The sequence below is a fragment of the Mastacembelus armatus genome, chromosome 13 (genome assembly GCF_900324485.2).
Source record: "Mastacembelus armatus chromosome 13, fMasArm1.2, whole genome shotgun sequence".
NCBI lineage: Eukaryota > Metazoa > Chordata > Actinopteri > Synbranchiformes > Mastacembelidae > Mastacembelus > Mastacembelus armatus.
The window spans coordinates 20,901,615-20,925,702 of NC_046645.1; the positions used below are offsets into that span (position 1 = coordinate 20,901,615).

The 24,088-nt window shown below is 38.9% G+C and overlaps 3 protein-coding genes across 4 annotated transcripts; all 3 read left to right on the forward strand.

Annotated features, from left to right (window-relative positions):
* The first annotated feature begins 351 nt into the window (after positions 1 to 351).
* cldn8.1 (claudin 8.1) lies at positions 352 to 2,578 on the forward strand. Its single transcript, XM_026313209.1, has one exon. The coding sequence runs from the start codon at positions 435 to 437 to the stop codon at positions 1,188 to 1,190; it is 756 nt and encodes a 251-aa protein (XP_026168994.1). The 5' UTR covers positions 352 to 434; the 3' UTR covers positions 1,191 to 2,578.
* A 435-nt stretch (positions 2,579 to 3,013) lies between these two features.
* Positions 3,014 to 4,066, forward strand: LOC113134854 (claudin-8-like). Its single transcript, XM_026314400.1, has one exon. The coding sequence runs from the start codon at positions 3,014 to 3,016 to the stop codon at positions 4,064 to 4,066; it is 1,053 nt and encodes a 350-aa protein (XP_026170185.1).
* A 2,102-nt stretch (positions 4,067 to 6,168) lies between these two features.
* LOC113125494 (glutamate receptor ionotropic, kainate 1) lies at positions 6,169 to 24,088 on the forward strand. 2 transcript variants are annotated; one of them, XM_026298988.1, is made up of 16 exons: positions 6,169 to 6,253; positions 13,606 to 13,773; positions 13,889 to 14,146; positions 15,571 to 15,752; positions 16,264 to 16,317; positions 16,815 to 16,988; positions 17,877 to 18,020; positions 20,450 to 20,557; positions 21,105 to 21,146; positions 21,516 to 21,629; positions 21,719 to 21,922; positions 22,014 to 22,237; positions 22,564 to 22,682; positions 22,874 to 23,091; positions 23,388 to 23,613; positions 23,723 to 24,088. In XM_026298988.1, the coding sequence occupies exons 1-16, from the start codon at positions 6,169 to 6,171 to the stop codon at positions 24,010 to 24,012; spliced, it is 2,610 nt and encodes an 869-aa protein (XP_026154773.1). In that variant the 3' UTR covers positions 24,013 to 24,088. The 2 variants fall into 2 exon arrangements, with proteins under 2 accessions (XP_026154773.1, XP_026154774.1); XM_026298989.1 differs by lacking the exon at positions 21,105 to 21,146.

A 24,088-nucleotide genomic window follows, 5' to 3' on the forward strand; every position in this document is an offset into this window, starting at 1 on the left:
ATGAACCTGTAGCTGTTACACCTATTTTACTATTTTAATAACATAACTTATTTATATCAGACTTGGTGAGTGTTTAAAATTTCTTCCTTGTTAATAAATACCCTTTTTCTTTTAAGCTTCCTCGTAAAGTGGGATCCGAGAATGTAAATTGAAACTTATGAATAAACAAAATGGCAGCTTAGAGCAAGCTGCCAGGTTAGGTGTACAAAGAAAAAAAGTCCTGGGGGATTCTGTTTCTTAGCAACAGCTTGTTATTCCCACCCCTCCCATTCTACTGTTCTGTCAACAGGGAGGAGACAGTGCAGTTAATATCATCCTGCTCCTCCTCCTCCACTGGGATGCAAAGCCACTCCATGCTACTGCTTCCTATTACAGTCGCACTGTGTCTGGACTGTGTAGTACATATGTCCTTGTAAGAGTAAGAGTTAAACAGGATGGCCAACTCAGCACTCGAGATAGTTGGTCTGGTGTTGACTGTGATTGGGCTGATAGGAGCGGCGGCCAGCACTGGGATGCCGATGTGGCGAGTGACAGCCTTCATTGGAGAAAACATCATTGTGTTTGAAACTCGCTACGAGGGTCTATGGATGAATTGCTTTCAGCAGGCCAACATCAGGATGCAGTGTAAGGTGTATGACTCTCTTCTGGCCCTAACCCCTGACCTCCAAGCAGCAAGAGGGCTCATGTGCTGCGCCCTGGCACTGGCTGGCCTTGGTCTGCTGATTAGTTTGATGGGGATGCAGTGCACATCATGTATCGGAAACAACAGAGCTAAGCGTATGGTCCTCATCATTGCAGGAAGCCTGGTCATAATGGCTTGCCTTTGTGTTATTATTCCTGTGTCATGGACAGGACATGCCATCATCAGGGATTTCTACAACCCTTTGTTGATCGACGCCCAGCGCAGGGAGCTTGGAGAGGCTCTGTACATTGGCTGGGTGGCCTCCGCTTTCTTGTTGGCTGGAGGATGCATACTTGCTTTTTGCAATTTTCAGTCTGAAGGCAAAGGTTCAGAAAGGTACATATACTCCAGGCCCAGTACCTACATGCCGTATCCTCCACAGCCTCTACAGCCTCAGCAGCTGGTGCTACTTCCCCAAGCTCAACCAGTGCTGTCAAGGCACCCATCATCTAACTACAGCTACTACTCCAGACACCCCTCCGTACGCAGCAGCGTAGCTTATCTCTGAACACTGACTGAGGTAATGATGAACAATCATGGTCAAAAAAATTTCCTTTTTGATGTGGATTTTCTTGGAACTATGGACACATCAAATAACTGTATTAGAGGTTTAAAAATATACATTTCAATGAATACATTTACTGTGAATACAAACCAGTCTGATTCATATGTCCATTTTAAATCCTATATTTGATACGTTGTTTATACATTTAGAACCCAAGTACTTAATATTAGCTTGTTAAAGATCTTGTTAAAGAGCACTAGTTACTGGTTACTTGATATCAAGCTATGACATCACAACATACCTATGTAAACCAATACATTACTTTTATGCGTGTTGTATAACATTATTATTAATTTTTGTATACTAGGGTAAAATTTTTGTATGTGTATGTTGAATGTAACAATTTATTCCACCTTTATCTCCGAGTAATGTGGCACAATTCTGTGTTTACTGCTAAAACGGCACAACTGAGCTGTGTAACCTAATATCTTTCAACCTCTAGCATTACTTATATTAACCCTGCACCCCTGAACACAAAAACAAAAAGCAAAAAAATCCAAACAAAAAACACCGTCATGTACAAAGGCTTTATTGAATCCTCAAAATTTACCAGCTTCAGCTAGTTTTATAGAGTGGCACACTTGTAGCAAAATGGCAAAACCAAAGCAGGTGTGCTATGATTAGAAGAATAAAAGCCATACTGGTGGTGAGTGGGTGTGTGAGGATGGCACAGGTGTCTGAAACTCAAAATGTTGTGTATATGCCCATTTAACCACAACTGTGAGTTTTTATGTTCCCTCCCTGGAGTACTTGGAAATTAACTTATGGGTTGAGTAAACATGACATGCAGGGTTGAGACTGTTTGTTAAAGATGTAGACTCACAGGCAAATTAACCTGAGAGAATGTTTGGTGTTGTTCAGTCCACCTGACATAATGATCATGTGAGATCAAGAATTTAACAGTCATGTTGTGTACGGAAACAGAAACCTTTGTTTCTACTTCTTGTGTAGTTGATTTCTTGGTTGTTTCTAGCAACATATGTTTGAACAATAAGAGAACATTTATATTTCTGTTCAGTATAAAACATTATATGTGAAATTACCAGGTCACCTCATTTCACTTTGAGCTTAAAGGTAAATTGTATTTCAATTGCATTGCAATTTGAGTTATAGAATCTCCAAATCACATTGGATGCAATATGTCATTGCTGTATCATACTGGAAGTATTTAGTGGTATATTTGTTGTTGCTTAAGGTTACACTAAACAGCAATACACATGACATGTCATGCCTACTAACCAGCCCTGAAATTACACAAATGTGGAATATATATCAACATGTTGTATGTTATGTTGACTTGTGATTTATAAAAATATATACCTTAGACTCAACAATCAATTTGAACTGTGTGATGTAAGCTCACTTTCTCCTTCTCACCTTGAAAGTGATCTCTGCTCTCCTGTGGACAACAGGAGCAGTGCAGGAGCTTATTTACTACATTGTATATTTGTTTGCTTCTTAGTTTTTATCTCATTTAACTATGGGGAATAAAAACGTAACAAGAGACCAAACTTTCTGACACTGTGAACTTTTTCCGGTATTGTCCTGTTAGTGTTTACTGCTGGAGAAGTTGTCCGCCCAGACACAGCAGTAGAGCCAGGGCAACCATAAACACCAAACAAGTAGAGATCGTCTTTACCCCTATCAATGTCGGCCAACCAGGTGGCGGCAAAGCATTTTCCCATAACAAACCATCTCTTACAGCATACTAGCTGAGCTTTCATTGTTTCTAAATTGGACGCAACCAGACTCTTGTACACTGCACGATGGTTCACGGTGTTTCTGAGATAGCCGCATTGTGTGTTGGCCTGATCGGGCTGACGGGGGCAGCAGTTACTACCGGCATGCCTATGTGGAAGGTGACAGCTTTCATTGGACCAAACATAATTGTGATGGAAACTCTCTGGGAGGGCTTGTGGATGAACTGCTACAGACAAGCCAACATCAGGATGCAGTGTAAGGTGTATGACTCATTGCTGATCCTGCCACCTGAATTACAAGCAGCCAGGGGTCTTATGTGCTGTTCTCTGGCCTTGTCAGGGCTGGGGTTCCTTGTGGGTCTGGCAGGAATGCGGTGTAGTTCCTGTTTTCAAGGTGGTCACCGGGTAAAGACAGTAATCCTGATGGTTGCAGGTGGTTTGCAGCTTATGGCATGCATCTGTGTCTTTATCCCTGTATCATGGACAGGCCATATCATCATTAGAGATTTTTACAATCCTTTGCTGATTGATGCTCAGAGGAGGGAACTGGGAGAAGCTCTCTACATTGGCTGGGTGAGCGGCGCCTTACTTTTTGCCTCTGCTATGTTGTTTGTTTGCCGCCATTTGCCGTCAGACAAAGGCTCATTTGATGTCTACTACCCAGCCAATTTGCACGGTTGTCCACTGACATATCCCATCTCCAGGGTTTCTAGTCTCCGATCGACTGCATACCAGCCTTCTCTGCAGAACAGTGGCTCTGTTGGACAACAAGCTCTGGCACTCCAAAATGCCCCTCGATTAATGACACATGATGGAGCATTAATCAACCCTCCTGTTGTTTATAATCTGAGTCTGCCTGTGAATGCACCACTGTTGCATCAAGGTAGCATGACTTACCATTCCTCTATGCAGAATGCTAATGACGTTGGAAGCCTGTACACACCAGAGAACTCATTGTACATGAGCCAGAACACCACGCCATATTTACTGACAAATACGGATAACTCCACAACCCTTTCCAGTTTTCATCCAGTTCCACACACTCCTCTTTTCATACAATATAAAGAATCAAGAATTCAAAAGTCAGGCAAGGGCAGCAGTAATGGTGTATACATATAAAGCACAATTGTGAGTGGGTTTCTGTAGCTGAAAAAACTTTACACACACTATGCTTTTATACTCTGTCATCAAGCTAATGTAATCTGGCAAGTAAATGACGGTAAATGATGTCTGCTTGTATTAGGATTATCATAATGCCAAGACTAAATAGCAAGTAGAACGTTTTATACTTATAAATATACTTTATCATTACTATTGTGCAAACATATATGGATTATGTGATCATGCTGAACATAACTGTTGTTTTTAGTGTAAATAAAAATGTCACTGTACTTTTTTAATAATTCCCTGATATGGACCCATTTCCCCAAAATAGAGTTTCAACCCAAATTTTCACATCCTTGTAACATCTGGTCATTTTATTTTTAAATTTGTTGTGGTACATCATTCAGCCTGTTTTTTTCATGTCTTTTTTACTATCTGGTTTTACAGTCACATGAAAGAGAAATCAACATACTTAGCAAAGCTATATACAGTCAAGTATATTTGTTATTTGTTATAGTCTGTATTAGCAAACTATACACTTAGTAATGCTTAGTAATAAAAACCTTGTTTTAAAGTATTTTCTTGGTGTGATAGCGATCAGTTTTAATCACTATATATTAACTGATTGGAAAGGTCTTCATAGGGACAGTTTAAAAGCTATTGAAGTAGGTTTGAAAAGATAAATATGCTTTGAATAAACAAAAGCAATCCTAGACAATATTATTTTTCGACACTAGATGACGCCAGAGAACACAATGACAATGCACAGACATCAGTTTCTCTACTGACACTGCAGGTGTCCGAGGAATAATGCTTTCTTTCTGCTTCATTTCATTAGCAGAAACTTCAATTAGAGAAACCGCATTTAAGCCACAGACTATACAGACACATCATATACGTGGTGGAGTGAGCGCATTATTAAAATCAGTCATTCGAATTGCTAATTTCTGTGAGTTTAAATAGGGGTGAGATTACACTGCCAAGTAAACTATCAAACACCCCCAGCGCTTCTTCCATGTCATCCTCATCACCATCAGGTGCCGATCAGTGCAGCTGCAAAAAGGGAACTTTCAAACTTCAGAATATACGAAGTGGGTTAGGGTGACATGGACATTTGTTTTATATGTGACTGTGTCAGATAAACAGTTTGAGGTAGTTAATCTTCACGGGAGCGTCACCAACCAGTTTGAAGATTAGATTTGCATTTCCATTAGGACTGGAGCAAAGATTTAATCATTCCTCGGTGTACCAAAGCAAAGATGTTGTCGAGGTCGAATGTTGTGAGATTTGAAGTTAATCTTCAGGACGTATCCATGTTTACGGATCAGCGGCTTGGCCGTGCCCTCAATTGAGCGCCTCCAAGGGAGGGATGCTCGCCTGGGTCAAGTCAGCCAAAGACAGTGAGGGTTAGGCCGGAAAGGAGGCCAGGTGGAGTACGCAATAAAAGCACTTAAGTCAGGGGTAAAATAGAAACCAGTAAATGTAAATAGAATAATGACTAGAAATGCAGAGATGTAACAGTCACAATCGTAAGTAAAAAACAAAGTTTTATACGTGGAAAAGGTTGCTTGTACTCAAAATGAGATTTAAAAACAAACCTGGGACTAGAACAAATGCTAATCAGAAGTCATTGCAATAGCGAAATAATATTGGGAAATTATCAACAAACACTATAGTTAGTAGGTTATTCTTACTTTTTGCCACGTGGTTGCCTATTTTATTTTGAAAGTTGTAAACAGAAGTGCAGTTTGCTCTTCTTGCAAGCTTGACTACAGGAGCTCAGGACACTGTCCTCCTCAGCTGCAGCCTACAATTCAAGTGTGCACCGGGAAAAACCATGGTGAGAGGGATGTCTGGGCACTGAATATGGGGAGCAGAAACTACCTGCACATTAAGGATCATAGAATGGGAAAACTGGAGTTTTTCTGATCAGACAACTACAAGTGGAGTGTGTATGTTTGGTGTTGATTTTACTCATCACAATGCGTGAAGGATGGATGTGGGTCGGAAGCCACTTTCTTTTTATTATGGACACAAGGACTGGCTTATTATCAGCATGAATTACCACGGGCAGAAAAACTGACATCAATGTTAAATTCGAATAAGGAGGGAGGACCATGGCGAAAAGGAAGGGACTGTTATTTTCACTGCTGTACTTCATGGCAGAGTTTTGGCTCACTTCGCAGCAAGTCCTGAGAATTGGTAAGTCATAAGATTCTTTCTTTTTTTTTTTTTTGCTGTCTGACTGCCAATATACACTCACCACCTATTTTGATATTATGATTGCATTACTGGATTGAAGCTCACTTCCTATTGGGATTAATAACATACTGTACGTGTAATTTAAATTAAAAAAAAACTTTTTATTTTCATGTAAGACATATTTAACCCCGCACGTAGTTTCAGTTCTTTCTAAAGATGACAATTTTTTAGTCATTTTAGACACGAGATATGGATGTCATGCAGGTCATGCCACTGACAGGAATCATGGAGCTCAGTTGCCATATGTATAAGTCAGCAGTTGCAGGATAACCTTTAACTACTGGCACCAAACCAAAACATATAATTAAATTTAATTCCTATAGCAAGTCATACTGTCTCTATGCTACTCTGAACATTTGTTTTTTTTTAAGTGCTCTGTTGTTGCTTCACTACTGCAGTCCTGTTATTTTATCATCATATCATCAGTATTCTCTCTCATCCCTAAGGAATGTTCAGTGCCCATGTTATTCAACTGAGCTTACATAAAATGCAAGGTTTTAAATGGACGTATGAGATTTTTTTTTTAATGTTGTTATGATGTTTCTACAGTAAAGTTATACATTTCATCATGTGATTGTGTTTTAATTTGTCATATAAAACATAATGCTTTCTGATTACATGAAACAATTCTATTGTTTTTCATCAACATCATGTTAATCCACTTTGGTTGGCCAAGAGAGAGTGAATTTTTCTCTCTGTTCCTCCATGTTGACAGTGCAGGACAGAGACAATGATTAAATTGACCTACTGAAGCATACTGAGTGTGCATTGTTAGCATGATGACATTTTTGGCACAGAAGAATATGAAATGGATGCAAATCTAAACAATGAAGCCTCAGTTGTCTTTGAGACACCTTTATATTTGACTTCTCTTTTACCTAAGAGCCTCAAAAGTTATTTGGACTCTGGGTGCATATGCATGCTGATGGCCAGTGACATCTGTGCGTGTGGATCAGAGTCCACTGTTGTCTGTAGAGCCTCTGGGAGTAGACAAGAACTCTGCTGTTAACTTCACTTTACACTTCTTAGACAAAAAGGGCTCTTGCTCCAACTATCTGCTTTGATTTCTTATGTAACTTTTTTTTTTTTTTTAATTTGCTCTGCTTCAAAAGACTAACAATCAGACCTCTGGTGTTGCATAACATTACAGGCTAACAGGCTGGTGCCACCTCTCTGTTCCAATGGTCCCAATCTCTGCTCTCTATTGTTGAACTCTCTCAATCGATAGTCACTGTCTGAGGTCATGTGGTCTTTGTCATTCCCCTCATGACCCACACATCATAATCTTTCCCATATGGTGTGTGGCTTGGTTCAATTAACATTGCTCTGTCTTGGCACGTGTTGGCATCAGCTTGTGACTGGCTCCCACTCTTTACACTGTGGTTGGTAATAATGGTAAATCTTCTCCTCCAAGCCCTTAAACAACTAACACTAATCTGCTTTATGGACAAAGTCTCTTCTCCAAATATGGTACTTAGGCAGCAACCAAATCTTATCATTGCAAAAAGCACAGAGGCAACAGCTTGTGGCTTTGCCTCCACTCCACTTTTCTGTTAAATTCCTGTTTCCTCTTGCTTGCTTACTTTATAAATTGGGATATCTGATGTGTTTATCTCTGATTCACCTCATGTGAACTGTGTGATTAGCTACTATTGGCCAGTGAAATATCATTTGATGTAATCCATCTCCCTAAATGTTTTGGTGGTAGGATGCAAGCAGATATCCAATAAACAGAGAACCCTCTGTGCTACATCAAACGAAGATAGTAGACTGGTTAGGACCTCCTCATTCATTCACAGTGGCATGGGCCCAGGTTGGAGTGGTGTTGGTGGTGTTGTTGAGGTGGGGGTGAGGGATCTCACTGGGAACTGGCCCAGGATGGGGAGAGGGGAGAAAGAAAAACACTACGTCATTGTGTCCCTCTGCTTTAAAAGTGTTTTCTTCATGTGATAATTGCAAAGAATCACAAAATCACCGATTAGCATCAGGATCTAGGGATTGGTTTCTTAATGTTAACCTCTAACTTTGACCTCATGGATTAAAAATGGTCCACCCAGCTGTCTAAACCTGAACACTTATTTTTCTTGGATGATGGGAGGAACAGAAATGTGAGGGTTTATCAGCATTTGCCTGCAGCATGAGCAGAATCTTGTGACCTCCTAGCATGCATCACCCCACAGCATTGTCTGGACTAATAAAGATGAGATGGAAGATCAGTGATCCTGAAAATCATATTGGAAAGTAATTACTGGTAGTTATAGCAAGAATTTTCATTTGCCCTCTCCTGTAAATTGCATTAATCATAAAGTTGTGGTAGTTCAGAGCTTCAGTAACATTTATTTATTTAATGCAGACTAAATATAGAGAGTCCTGTGTCCTGGGTATTTACAATACACAGTAAAGTGACTCAAAAACGCTCTGCAATTTATGCTCTAACAAGTTTCACCTGCACCTTTTGCTTCAAACATATAATTACTGAAATATTAATTATCCAAGGCAGCTCTGTCATTCTTGTCCATTTGTTCATTTACTTGCTAATAGCCTATTGAGTGTGTGCATTGATTCATGTGTCATCTGCAAACAGAAAGTGAGAGATGCTTATTTTATCTGTATCAGTATTGAAAACAGATCCCCTTTACAGCGCTGGTTTGTTTTACTTCAGGAAATGCTGAAGTGCAGAATTCAAGATTCACAGAGCGGAGTTGGACAGCAGCAGGGCTTGTGTTTAGGCTGTTTTGTTTACAGGCGATAGCATCATATTGCTGAAGCCACACAGTATCAATTTTCCTCAAAGATATCCATTTATGATATAACCAGAAATTGCATTTCAGAAAATTGTTTGTCAATCACAAACCAGAAGTTTATTTAACTGTAAAGTAGCCCAGCTCAGTTCATATTTTGATCACAATTCTACCAAATTTAAGGGATTCACAGAAATGTTTTTGTTATATATTTGTGTAACACAATGAATATCAGATAATAAATTGGATTCTTTACACTCAAATATCAACCAGGCTCCAATTTATAGCACTGAGGATCTTATGACCTGAATATTTGTGCCTGTGTGGATCTTCAGTGGTGACGAATGGTTCCATCAAACAAATATAGAGATGAAAGATTGTACTAAGCTGCAATCAATGCTGGCTAATTTCTAGGTATCTTAGACAAATCAAGTAGTGTTTGTTCAATTTAAAAATGACAGCTTGGAAAGCAAAGAAAGCCATTAAACAGGCTACAGCACTGGAAGTCAATGTTGACTCATTGGACCATAATTGTTAGAGCCTTGCTTAGAGACAAATTTAATTATTTTCCTGGTGATATGTGCATAATGTTTTGTGAGGTCTTTTATTTGAAAATGTCAGTGGAGATAAGAGTTTGATTTCCTGCCTCAGTTTGAAACATCATGAGCCAATCTGAACACACATTTCCAAAAATGAAGTGGGTACTGTTGGCGCTTCACTCCAGATGTCTGGATTGTTGATGGCGTTCATGGGTATGATAATAACTGAGTGATTATAGCAGACCTTAGTCCTCTGTTGCACAATAACCAAAGTAACAGATGGATCAGTCATTCCCTGATACAACGTATAACCAACTCAGGTATAATAATGGTTGTTGAAGATGTTCTTAATAAGAGTTTAGCTACTTTAAACAACATAAATATTTCCAGTGGTGTTTTGCCAAAATGGACCAGCGCTTCTCATGCTGCTTACAAAGAGCCACCACACCGAGCCCCTTGAGTCACTGCACTTTAAACATTGAACATTTAAGACCTTATCTCAGGTGGAAATTAGGAAAGATAATGTGCTCCTTTCACTGTGATGGGCCTTTCTAGCAAAATTCAAAGAGGAAATGAATAAAAGAATAGCGCAATAGCCTAGAGCTTTACCTTTGCTGACAATAGAAGTTGTACATGTCTGTCAATACAGTGCTCCTATTGAGATGTGACTGGATGTTCCCACTGTCTGACAGCTGCTAATATGTCTGTTTCTCTTTAGATAAACCTATTTTAGGATCAATGGGATTATTATTCCTTCCTTATTGGAAGATGCAGTAAATTAAATGAACTGAACTGAAATAGTGTATCAATATATTGTTAAAAGCTACTAATAAATGCTGCATTTAGAGGACAACTTTATGTTATTTGACAGAGTAATATGGAGCTTCTTAAATTATGTTTTATTCATTGCTCATTATTTATTAAGTTGTATTATCTGAAACATATACGGTACATCTGGTTGCATTTCAAACTCTCGTATTGAATGGAAGTATGATTATGCATGTGATTAGAGGTCAACTACAAAAACATGTAAATCTGAAAATCTAAATAGCATCAGCTATTTTTGCCTCTTGTACAAAGGGGGGCATCTACTTCACACAGCCCTGTTAAAATAGGAAAACAACTACTGATTGGAAATGATGCAGTGATGCCACTTGGATTATTTTGTTGTTGAATCTTTAATAAGGCATTTGACATTTGCTGCAGCCTCTGCACTTGAAGTAAACAAACATCAAGACCGGCTGGTCAGAGCTCATGTTTATTTTCACATTTAAATAAAAAAAAAAAAAACACCTTGAAGGAAAAAGTCACATCAAAGTTGCAGTGATAGAATATATTTCCTTGGCAAATTTGGGAGAGGGTTACTGTATTTTTGTCTGAGAATATGTCCATATTCCAAGGGAGAGAATTAAGGACTAACAGGTCCCAGCAGCTGCTCACTGAGGCTTGGTAACCATAATTAGGATTGGCACTTTCAAGCATGCTTTTAGTGACCAGACAAGGCTCTCTCAGTTTGGGGTTTGAGGCTATGCGACACCAAAGAAAAAGGTCATTCACAATCAAGGTCTCGGGGGGAGGTTTTAAAGGCCCTTTCTTCTTCCAAATCAATCACAATTTCACAGGCAATCCTTCAAAGACTGTTAGAGGGTGCAGTGACCTACTGCCATCTGTAGCTTGTGTTGAAGTGAGGTCATTTGAAAATTACTACAGCTTCAAAATTGCACCATTATGATTTTAGTCCATGGCTAATATTATCAGTCATTAGCTTCTTTTAGTCCTGTTATAGGATAAATAGTGAAAGTGGCTCAAAAACCAGAAACCTGTTTATTTCACATTAGTTTTGGAACAAAGCGCATTATTCCAACTCTTCAGAACTGACTTTGCATTGTACATGTGAATCACAGTGCAAGAAGATTTGACTTTTTTAAACATAGGATTTCAGAAATACTGTTTCTGAAGACTGAGATGTTTTAAATGATTTACATTTAAAAGATTTAATGAAATTGAAATCAACAATTAGAAAAATCATTTTCAGCAGGGACAGGAAAACTGAATTTCAGACAACTCTGCCTGTAATTTTATGTATGTGATGAGAATCCAGTGATAACCCAGCATTTTTCTGGACTTCCTCCTTTCTCATGCTGTGCCTTATGTAACTGCGATGTAAAACACTGTATGGAGCAGTTGCCCCTGGCCATATTGCTGAATGTGGCATGTTACACTCGGATTAACAGTTGGATGGTTTTCAAAATGATCTCCTCAACACAGAAACAACCCCCCGCCCCGCCTGTGGCTCTGGCACATATACAGCCAAAAAGTGATTGTGTATAAAAGAGAAATTTATCTTGAAATTAAATTTTACAGTTGTGGTCTCAGCTCATTTGGAATGCACTGGTCAGTGTTTATAACTTTGCCCTACAGCAGGGGATGTGTGAAATACTTTTGTCAGATGGCACCTACTTAAGGCAGAAAAGTCAACAGACACTTCTGTGTTACAAGATGGTTTCCATCTCAGGCTGGTTACACACTAGACAATTTTATGTCAGACTTTGGGCTTGGTTTGCCTCAAGGCCTTTCACAACCAAGTATTTGTTAAAGTAATCCTCAAGTGTGTGGTGTCAATGCAATTATTTTACTATTCATCACTGAGTTGAAGATTTGGCTTCCTGTGACAGAATACCCTCAATAGCCAATGAGATCCAGCAGGCAGGGAAGCATCACCAACTGGATGTTATGCACTTTTACAACTCACAAACCACACAACCAGAGCGAAATAGAATACAGAAAACGAAGACCGGCTTGTAGAAATATGGGCAAAACACAAATGCCTTCATAATGTCTCATGCAAGACCCACCACAATAGAGCCAACAAGGGAAAGACATGGGTCACAAATCCATGTTTGATCACACAGGTTTCTGTGAGATTGCATCTAGGAAATAACTGCTACAAATAGCATGATGCAGTCGAATCATCCAGTGTGTGCTCAGACGTTTATGTTAATACTTGGTTGTCCTTAAAGTGTCCTTAGGTATATGATTTACCACATTTTAAAAACTGCATAAGATTTGGAAATCATCTAGTGTGCAGCCAGACTTACAAGTTTATTAAGAAAGTCCTTGGCCTAGTTTCTCTGTCTTTCTCCTAAACTGAATAATGTGGTGGGCATTTTTGAGACATTTAAAAAATGTTCTGACCCCGGTCTTTCTTTTGTCTCTTCCAGTGCAGGGACAATGAAGCGGATATATAACAATGACACTTCTAACATTTTCATTGTAATTTTAATGGCTCTTTTAAAGCTGCTGCAATTCTTGCAATGTACTGCAATGTTAAATTAGCACAAAATGACCAGCAAATGTGATACTAAAAATATTCTTTGGTCACATCAATCTAGCAATCAAGGCAGACAACAACAAAAAAAAGTGTCAAAACCTTGAGTCTTTTAGCCCTTACCCCTTTTATAGTAAATTACATGTGATCTGCTGACTGTTGTGATAAACAGTAAATTGAAAAAGATTCCAGATGTGACTGTGAAAGGTGAATGAATGCAGCTGTTCATCTGGAGCTGGAGTAGATTACAGGTTTAAAGTGAAAAGCTGAGCAAACAGATGAGATGGGATGTTTAAATGTTTACCATCGCAATGTAAATACTGGATATGTTAGCTCTCAGGATGTATTAGCTGTGGATCTGTCCTATAATGAAGTATATGTCTATATCATCCCACATGTTTTAGAGGCTACTGTGTTAGCTTAGGAAATTTAGGTCATGTAAATAGGGTGAAGTTTGTGAAAGTCAAGCTGATCTCTGAATGAGATTAACTTCTGTCATCTCAACTAGATCCTTTAGAAACATTATGTGATAGAAGTGCAGGTAAAATAGGTCCACATTATGTAACTGTGAGAATTCAATTATGGCAACTTACAAACTTCAAAAAAATTGCTGTGTGAAGTGATTAGACTCAATAATTTGTGTTACCTAATACTTTCACCACACTGTTTCTTTTCTTCCTACAGGGGGCATCTTTGAAACACTTGAGAATGAGCCCATTAGTGTTGAAGAACTGGCCTTTAAATTTGCTGTAACCAACATAAACAGGAACCGGACCTTAATGCCAAACACCACATTGACCTATGACATCCAGAGAATAAACTTGTTTGACAGCTTTGAGGCCTCAAGAAGAGGTAAGATCATGTCAATTAATTCTGAAAGCACTTTGCACTGAGAGATGTTGTGTCTCTTCTTTTGATCATTTGGTTTTTTCTCTCTCTACTGTCTGTTTTCATTACATTACTACAGCCTGTGACCAGTTGGCATTAGGTGTTGGGGCTGTTTTTGGCCCCTCTCATAGCTCATCTGTCAGTGCGGTCCAGTCTATTTGTAATGCTCTGGAAGTCCCTCACATCCAGACACGCTGGAAACACCCCTCAGTGGACAACAAAGACAGCTTCTACATCAACCTCTACCCTGAGTATGCCTCCATAAGCCGAGCTGTGTTGGACATAGTGCAGTTCTACAAGTGGAAGACAGTCACTGTGGTCTATGAGGATGCCACTGGTGAGTCAAGAGGACAGAACATATATCGTGTAAATCCCAGAGAGAAATTCAGTTATCAAAACAGCAGTAAACTATAAAAACATTGGCAGTGTGTGTGCTGAAACTAAAACACAACAGGAAGGACAGCTTTACTGTCTGACGTTTTTCAAACATAGTCATATGACTAAATGTATAAACATAATGACGTGTATGTTTGTTTGCATATTGTGTACTATGTTGCCAGTTTATGAAGTAGCCCAGTCTACGCTGATACAGTCTAACACAACAGCTCTATAATAAATCCTACCCTTAGTCTAGACTAAAACAATCTAATACAACATCCTCATACTGCTTATCCACAGGGGAGGTTGGTGCCAATCCAAGCCGACTTGGCTGGGTGGTGGGGTACACCCCTGGACAGATCACAGGGCTGACACATAGAAAGAGACGAGTCACACTCACATTCCCACCTACACTTACCCACAATAATAAGAATGAGCACACAGCTTTACTGGTGTTCTACTAATGAAATGCTGTAACACTTGATTGACTGATTAACCACAGAGCTAGTAAAGGAGGAGACAATCCTCAACAACTGATTAATTGCCATTTGTCAGACTTGACTGTTGTTCAGACAAAACAAACAATCTGATGTTACACTGGGGTCAGCGAGAAGCAGTTTTCAGTATCCACAAACATGACTAATATATTCATAGGAAAAGTAACATGAAAAAAATGTTGCAGCCATTTCATACAATAAATGATAACGTTCACTGTATTGTGTCACACAGTGGGAATGTTGTCATGCTATTCAATAGCCTGTTTGGGCTTACCTGCAGACTATAGTTATAGCTCAGTAGAGTTGTACTCACCTACTGGAACCTATAGTGACAGCTGTCACACCATAGATTATAGAGTAATACATACATTTGCTGGTTTCCTACTCATGTACTGTGGCTTGCAATAAATAATGAGGTAAAACAATAAATAATAAGATGTAACATTCAAATGCAACTGCATACAGACATAAAACAGCAGGATGTGACTAATGATACTGTAGATATGTGTTTAGCCTAAAGGTCAAAGAAAAGCTACAACAATCATCCAATAAAATACAACTTCTGTTGTGTAGTTACAGTAAGATAACCTGGTTTCTCAACAACTGCTGCGCTCACATCATCATCCTCATCATCATCATGATCGTCATCATCAACATCAACATCAACAATTCCATCTTAGCAATAAATAATTTAGACACAAACATCACAACCTATGCAAATACCCAGTCTCCAAACTGCACCAGACAGCAGAGGAAGGAAGGAACATGTATTTTTCTTGGACCCACTTTTAATTTTAATATTTTATATCTAAATACTTACAGAGCATGGGTTTACTATAAATATGTGACTATTGAGTCTAAATGTCTAATTCCTCCTTAATTTAAGGACTGATTCGCTTGCAAGAGTTGATCAAAGCTCCATCCAGATACAGCATCAAAATCAAGATCCGTCAGCTGCCAACAGGAAGTAAAGACGCCCGTCCTCTGCTAAAAGAGATGAAAAAAGGGAAAGAGTTCAACGTCATTTTTGACTGCTCTTACCAAACATCAGTTGATGTTCTCAAGCAGGTGAATAGCACAAACATTTACCAGCCGGTAGTCTGCACTGGGCACACACCATTGTCCTCAGGGTTTAGTTCATAAGTTCACACGTACAATGCAATGTTTTGTCAGACATCCAATTTGTATTTTCCAATGGAGAATACTCCCTTTGCAATTTTTATGCTTGTGCTTTTAGTTTAATATTCACTATGTGTATGATTAGACAAATTCTATCTGCCTCAGAAATCCTGTGTTCATTTCCAAATCGAAGAAGAGCCTGAGCTAGACATACACATCTAGAACCAAAAGCTGCACAGAGGATTAATTGGAAACACTATGCTAACATGAACAAATTGTGACACATATTTGCTTGAATACTTGCAAAACATGAGAGACAAATGAGACAATTCAGAAAGTGGATTTGAGAGCGTTCAATGGTATTGACATAAATGTGACTGGATAATATCAGGGGAAGAAGAGCAAGAGACAGAAAAAACTCTGGTGTGAATTACTGAACCAGTCCTTTCATCCTGTTTAGATCATGTCCATGGGGATGATGACTGAATATTACCACTTCTTCTTCACTACATTGGTAAGAAATGTAAAATGAAAATGCAAAGCCGTTTTTTTATGTAAAATGTGAAATTGTGATTGATTTGAAAAAAGAAAAGGTCTTTAAAACCTCCCCCCGAGACCTTGGTACAGTTATCTACTCTTAAAGAACACATGAAGAATGAAAGGCATGAAAGACACTGACTTTCAAAGGGAAATTTGATACTGGCTGAAAAATCAAATTTATATGCAGGATCCTTTTATTCTACACAGGTTCATATGTGTGTATCCACCTAGGGTACGGTGTTAGAATTATGCAGACAAACTCAGGTATCTGTGGTTTGTTTTATAATAAGATTGCTGGATGTTTTCAGGGCCCTTGGCATAATTCTGTGGTATTTAAACTGTATATTGTTCCACTGTTTTAGGCAAGTGTCCCTTTATCCTTCCTGAGTAAAACACCTTCTTGTGCATCTTTTAAAACATCAAAAATGCCTTTGATTCTGCAGTGATGGTGATGATGCTGTTCCTCTGTAGGACCTGTTTGCCCTTGACCTGGAGCCATACCGCTACAGTGGGGTCAACATGACAGGGTTCAGACTGCTCAATATAGACAGCCCTCAGGTGGCCTCAGTGGTAGAGAGGTGGGCCATGGAGAGACTGCAGGCTCCCTCCAAAGCGGAGACTGGAATGATGGAGGGGATGATGACAGTGAGTTTTTTTTTCATCTTCCTAGGTGATTACATACTGTAAGCAACATATTCAACAGAAAAGCCATTTATTCTGTATAAAGCTAGACACTAGAACAGAGGTCACCAACCGTGGTCCTCAAGGGCCTGCTTACTTTCCAGATATCCCTGTCCTACCCACTGCTGATTACCTGGATTAGATGTGTTCAGGCAATCAAAAAATAGAAGGCCAGGGATAATTGGAAAACCAGCAGGACAGTAGCTCTCAAGGACCAGGGTGGTGACACCTGCAGTAGAAGATATATGAACAGCCAAGAAAAGCTGGTTACAGCTCACAGAAATCAGTCTGATTCTGATTCTGCCTGATTTCTAACTTCCTTGTTTTCCTTTTGATTTGATCAAGAACAATGTGTATGTGACAAGCTCAGACGATTTGATTATAGTCATTAAGTTTTCATAGTTCTTTACCCTTGCTGAAAAAGAAAGGAATAAACATAATTTTGTTCCAAAAACATCTTACAGTGAGGTAATAAGGTAACTCAAACCCAAATTAAATGTGACATTTTTTCTGGTTATACGGTGCTCAAATATCAAATAAGGTCATTCTCAAAACGCAGACTTAATCAGAGAGAGATTTTCTGTGTAAATGTATTAACATGTAGTCATCACCCACCCTTAAGTCAGAATACATCAATCCACCATGTTGCTTACTGATTGTGTACAATCAGTGAGGTACTTTGGTTGATTGCGGCTGCCTGTCTGTTTGTTGTTGATGTATTTGAAAAAGTAGTGTTCTATTTTTTGGGTCTGTATTGAGAAGCCACGCAGTGTTATACATCAATAGTCCTGATATGACACAGGAAGAGCATTTGATTTGTGAGGGATTGTAACAGCCATGTTTCTCTTTTAGACTGAAGCAGCTCTGATGTACGATGCCGTCTACATGGTGGCTGCTGCCTTGCAACGCGCCTCCCAGATAACTGTCAGCTCCCTTCAGTGCCACAGACACAAACCCTGGCGCTTTGGATCACGCTTCATGAACATGCTCAAAGATGTGAGTTTGCTTTATGAATATGTGACAATCCGCCCCATCTTTGTCCATCCATCCATCCGTTTCACAGCCTGCTGCCTCTATTTCATTTCCTTGGGTGCAGGAGCAGAAACAATAGAGTTAGAAGATCAGATGTGGTGAACATGTGTGGTGATCACATTCAAAATAATTTTTCTCAGGAGACAGAGATTGACGTCATGTTCTGCATGTTGGAGGTTTGTTAGATTAGTGGGTTGTCAAATGGCTGCTGATAAAGAGCTGTTCATTGGCAACTTTGTAGATGAATGTTTAATCCAAACTGCATAAAATACAAAAGAGAATTTTAAACAATGAAAGATAAACAAATTTTACTACTAATTTTAAAATATTAGTTTAAAATTTCAATCTAGAGCCTGTTTAGGTTTGGAAGATGCCATAGTATGTATATAATGTGGCTCTTAGCTTGTTGGAAATAAAAAAAGCCTTAATTTGTACATAACCAACTGATCTAACAGCAGATGAGAAAGGTGCACAATGAGACCGAAGCACTTCAAAGCAAACAGTGATAGTTTGAAAAACCTGCTGTTTGTCTAGTGGTAATTATCCCAGTTTGATTGTGGAAAGTGGACTTTCTCAGATGTATTCATTTGAATTTAATAGACTCTCTTGTTATACTGCACTCTCTGATTAGATGCTTCTCTGATAAATGAGCTTTTTAAATGTGAGTGGGGACATAATATTGAAGGACTCCCAGAGAGCAGCATCGCACCAAATATTGCCTGTAATTAGATTTGTGGTCAGCATTTTTACATATACACACTGAGCTTCTTGTTAACTTTTGATTAACAGTGAATTGTGTCTTATATGCAATAAACATGACATTCTATATCTTGTTTCTTAAGCATTGGTTTTATTACAGTGGACTAGTTTATAATACACTTTGCACTGCTGGTAAAAGATACATTTCTCTGCAGTGCTCTGTCACATATTTAGTACTAAAAGTTAAGTTTTGCTGGAAGAGCTCATAGTTGAGGTTTAGGCGCCATGTTTTTTTTAAATGGAGATGCTTGAAGGTGGAAGGGAAAACACATTAATTTTCCACACCATTTCTTGCTCTTTATCTTGTTTAATGATGTTCATTGAGGTTCTGTGTTGGAATCTCATTCTTATCCTTTCTATTATCACTATATGCACAGTACAAACATAAAGACATAGTCAGAGAGAGAGACACTTTTGATGGGTGATTATTTAGTCTGGACTTAAGGGTCAAGTAGTAGATGTGTGTGATATGCCTGTAAGGCTGTCTAATGACAAAGCAAGTTTACTGAATACTACCTATAGACTATTTCATTAAAAAGGGACATCAGAAACATTATGCAATGCACAACATTTTTTGTGATGTCTCTTTTTTTTCTTGAATATTGCATTTGTGCATGGACACTAACTTGATGTTAGATATTGAGCTGTGGCTATTTAGTAGAAGTTAATTTCCAGTGACAATTTACCCTAAAACCTAGTAAAACCATTTCTCTTACCTTAAAATCTATTTCTGCATTTCTACATTTATTTTATAATTGTGATAAACCCCTTGAGATGAATCATCTCGTTTTCAAGGGGGTCCTCATTCAAGGACTTTTGTTGTTACTTGACCTAGAGCCTCTGCCAGTACCACATGGTCCTTGGCACTTGGTTCTTCAGCAATAGTGCCAATAATTTCTAGAAGACACCTTTTCAAACACACAGTTCATTACTGTTAGAGTTATTTACAATAGCTGTAACATTGTGATCAGTTTCAGTGAAAACGGCCTCATTCTAAATGAAGCCAGCCATGTTTTTGCAGTAGGAATAACTGGTTTACACTAGATTGTCGTAAGTAACATTGTCTTTAATGATGAATGCAAATGTATGCAGTAAGGTTTTGTTTCCACAACTAAAACCTTATCAGTGAGTAATTAGAAGGAAGAAGAAGAGTTGATGCATAAAGACAAATGTACACCTCATTCATAGATATGTCATCTTCCAATAAAAACAAACTGTAAGTGCAGTGTTCCACTGCAGTGTTCTCTGACAGCATAAATGAAATAAGATGCAGCTCATTTCTCTAAACCCTCTGTAATAGAAATTGAACCTGACTGTTATTCAACTGAGCTCACTTCATTATCAGCTGCATTCAAATATCTCCGAGCTGTGTTGCCCACCCGCTGCTCTGCTCTCAAACAGAGGCCATGCCTGCCTGCTCCATTTACATCACCGTCCACCATGCTACATGCTCAGAGGATAGAGACAATGCTAAAATGTCCATTAAGATGCAGTTAGCCTTTGTTAATGTTCTCTGCTTAATGGCCAACTCATCAATTATTCATTTTTTACATTTGTTTTCATTTTGCTGAACTATTTGACAATAAAACTGAAAGATTCATTGTTTTTTGTTTTCTGCCCTCTTTTCACCACAGGCACAATGGAACGGCTTGACTGGACAAATATTTATAAACAAGACAGACGGCCTGCGGAAGGAATTTGATTTAGATGTCATCAGCCTAAAAGAGGACGGCTTGGAGAAGGTGAACTTTCTGACCCGTGTCTCTACTGTCAGTACAGGCTATTACTGTAGACATTAAAAAGGAGCTGAACAAAGCAGAATATAGACAAAAAAAGCTGTAACTTTCCCTTTTTTTTGTAAAGTTTCAGTTTAAGTCTTGACTCATAATATGCATTATGATTCACTGCAAAATACAGAAATCTTGAAATATGGTGTCATAATTATACTTCAAAAAAGGAACTTTCTGAACAGTTTTGACATTGAACTCTTGCATGTAGTTGTAGCTGTCATATACAGCTCAGATGTTGGTAGATCTTTAATCGCATTGACAGTGCTGCTCCTAATTTTGGCAGGTCATTAGCAGGCTTCTTTATGTGTTAATTACAGATCTCCTCAGTACTAAGAAGTTGAACTTGTGTTAAGACAGTCACAAGGAAAGACTGAAATAAAAACAAAATGACAGCTATAACAACAGGAGTTCTTTATTCGCCATCATTGTTGCACTTTTCCTTCAGTTTAGGCTCCTGTGATTTAAATGCTTTCTCTTTGTTATTTGTTATTTCTGCAAGACAATCACGAGCAACAACCGCCTGAATAAAGTGTGGAAAAAGGTCTGTACTTTAGCTGCCCCAACAGGCTAAAGGAAAATTGACACTGTTTACCAAATTTCCTCTACCTGCTCTCCGTGATGTCTTCCCTAGTCATATAAATACATTATAGGTTCTCTTGGGGAATACATATTGAACTATTTTGCACTGGATTTGATCATAGTTTTATAAGATATTGCATTTTGTGTTTCTTTCCTTTTTCCCTCCCTCACTCTCATCCTTGTTTGTTCCTCTGTTGTATTTTGGCCTCCTTGTTCTTGTTGTTTGTTTTTCCTTTGAATTATTTACCTTGATCATGTGAAGACAACTTAGGGGACAAAGGATCTTTGACTTCCAGTCAGTGTGATTATTTGAATATATAATTCTTTACAGATTGGTGTGTGGAACTCCCAAACAGGCCTTAACTTAACAGAAAGCAACAAGGACTCACCCACAAATGTCACTGACTCAATGGCCAACAGGACACTCATTGTCACTACTATTTTGGTATGAATGGAGGAAAATTATTATGAAGCAGCTTTAGGCCAGGCATGGCTTAGCAAAGGTGATGAAGTCTATACTGTGTCTGGTTCCAGGAAAATCCATATGTCATGTACAAAAAATCTGATAAGCCTCTGTATGGAAATGACCGCTTTGAGGGTTACTGCCTGGACCTGCTCAAAGAGCTCTCCAACATTTTGGGCTTCTCCTATGAGGTAAAGCTGGTGTCCGATGGCAAATATGGAGCTCAGAATGACAAAGGGGAGTGGAACGGCATGGTGAGAGAACTCATTGACCATGTAAGTGTCAATCAGTATTATAAGTGAGAGAATATCTAAGTGATCAGCAGTATTATCTGCCTCTGATTATGACTCTTTTGCTCCATATCAGGTGGCTGACCTTGCTGTGGCCCCTCTCACTATCACATATGTGAGAGAAAAGGTAATAGATTTCTCTAAGCCATTCATGACACTGGGGATCAGCATCCTCTATCACAAACCCAATGGAACCAATCCAGGAGTGTTCTCCTTCCTCAACCCACTGTCTCCTGATATCTGGATGTATGTGTTGCTGGCATGCCTTGGTGTCAGCTGTGTGCTGTTTGTCATTGCCAGGTAAACCACTACATGGGAAAAAGTGAAACAAAATCATATGGATCAGACACGTTAAATGCTTTGCTATAAATACGTGTTATAGTATTTATTTAACTCAGCAGCAAAAAGCAGTTTATGAGTAGTCATCCATTAATTTTATGCTCAGTTGGTCTAAATTGAGTGAAAATGACTTTTCCTTGTTTTCATTATATTATTAACAAAGGCTGAAAAAATAGGCTAAATACAAGTAGGAAGAAATAAATCTAAGTTGTTCCTTCAGCCCTTGTCATCATCAAGTCATCCATGTTTTTAATTAACTGTCAACTGTCTAATTTATTCACCTTCAGGTTCACTCCCTATGAGTGGTACAACCCTCATCCCTGCAACCCAGACTCAGATGTGGTTGAAAACAACTTCACTTTAATAAACAGTGTCTGGTTTGGAGTTGGAGCACTTATGCAGCAAGGTATACTTACTGTTTTTATGTTGTCGTTATAGCTAGCAGAAGAATCTATTTAGCACTTTAAAGCATCATCTCCCTACATGCAATGGTTTCTGTGGAATTAAATCAAATACGTCACTTTTGCATATTGAATTTATCATCATCTGTTAATGTGTTTGTTTGTAGAAGTCATACCTTGTGTTGTTATCTTACAGGATCTGAGCTAATGCCTAAAGCCCTTTCTACAAGAATTGTTGGTGGAATATGGTGGTTCTTCACATTGATCATAATCTCCTCATACACTGCCAACCTGGCTGCATTCCTCACCGTGGAGAGGATGGACTCACCAATTGACTCTGCAGATGACTTGGCCAAGCAAACCAAAATAGAGTATGGTGCTGTAAGAGATGGCTCCACCATGACCTTTTTTAAGGTAACCTTCTTTCCATTGTACTAGATGGGAAAGTATCTCTACAATGATTGGTGGAGGGCTCCTGATTTTATTTAGCCTGAAAAGTTTTACCCTTGAGTCATTACAGTAACATGACCTTCTGCCTGTAGCACAGTAACCAGTTTATATGAAAGCATTGAAAAAACTGAATGAACTTCAGTAAACATCAGTGGTTGACTATGTGTCACTATTAACCAAACCTCTGTGTTTGGTTTACTGTGCTCACCATCAAGACACATCACTTCAAATTCCTATAAATCTTAATTTTGGTTCAACAGAAATCTAAGATCTCAACATATGAGAAGATGTGGGCATTCATGAGTAGCAGGAAAAACACAGCCCTGGTGAAAAACAACGAGGAGGGGATTCAGAGGGTCCTCACCACTGATTATGCTCTTCTGATGGAGTCGACCAGCATCGAATACATCAGCCAGCGCAACTGCAACCTCACACAGATTGGAGGCTTGATAGATTCAAAGGGCTATGGTGTTGGAACCCCAATTGGTAAGAGAAACGTAACAAGCACAATAACCAACCTACCTGCTACAAAACAACAAACACTGGTGAAGACAGTAATAATGGTTTTTGTTCCTGCTGGCATTCCCCATTCTAGGCTCTCCTTACAGAGACAAGGTCACTATTGCCATCTTGCAGCTTCAGGAGGAAGGAAAGCTACACATGATGAAAGAGAAATGGTGGAGGGGGAACGGATGCCCAGAGGAGGACAGCAAAGAGGCCAGTGCCCTGGGTGTGGAGAACATAGGGGGAATCTTTATTGTGCTGGCAGCTGGACTGGTCCTCTCTGTTTTTGTAGCAATTGGGGAATTTATTTACAAATCCAGAAAAAACTTGGACATTGAAGAGGTGAGTGTCAGTCAGTGTGAATGGCACAACAAGTATTAACTGGGGGATTTGATCTAAGACTGTTGTGAACCTGCTACACATTTGTGTTGTCATTGTTGTCTTTGGAAGGCTACAG

Excerpts from the sequence above, each read along its gene's own strand:
- cldn8.1 (XM_026313209.1), top strand. The coding sequence starts at position 435 with ATGGCCAACTCAGCACTCGAGATAGTTGGTCTGGTGTTGACTGTGATT.
- LOC113134854 (XM_026314400.1), top strand. The coding sequence starts at position 3,014 with ATGGTTCACGGTGTTTCTGAGATAGCCGCATTGTGTGTTGGCCTGATC.
- LOC113125494 (XM_026298988.1), top strand. The coding sequence starts at position 6,169 with ATGGCGAAAAGGAAGGGACTGTTATTTTCACTGCTGTACTTCATGGCA. Across the intron at positions 6,254-13,605 it reads GCAGCAAGTCCTGAGAATTG|GGGGCATCTTTGAAACACTT; the intron begins GTAAGTCATAAG and ends TTCTTCCTACAG. Across the intron at positions 20,558-21,104 it reads AAGAGGACGGCTTGGAGAAG|ACAATCACGAGCAACAACCG; the intron begins GTGAACTTTCTG and ends TATTTCTGCAAG.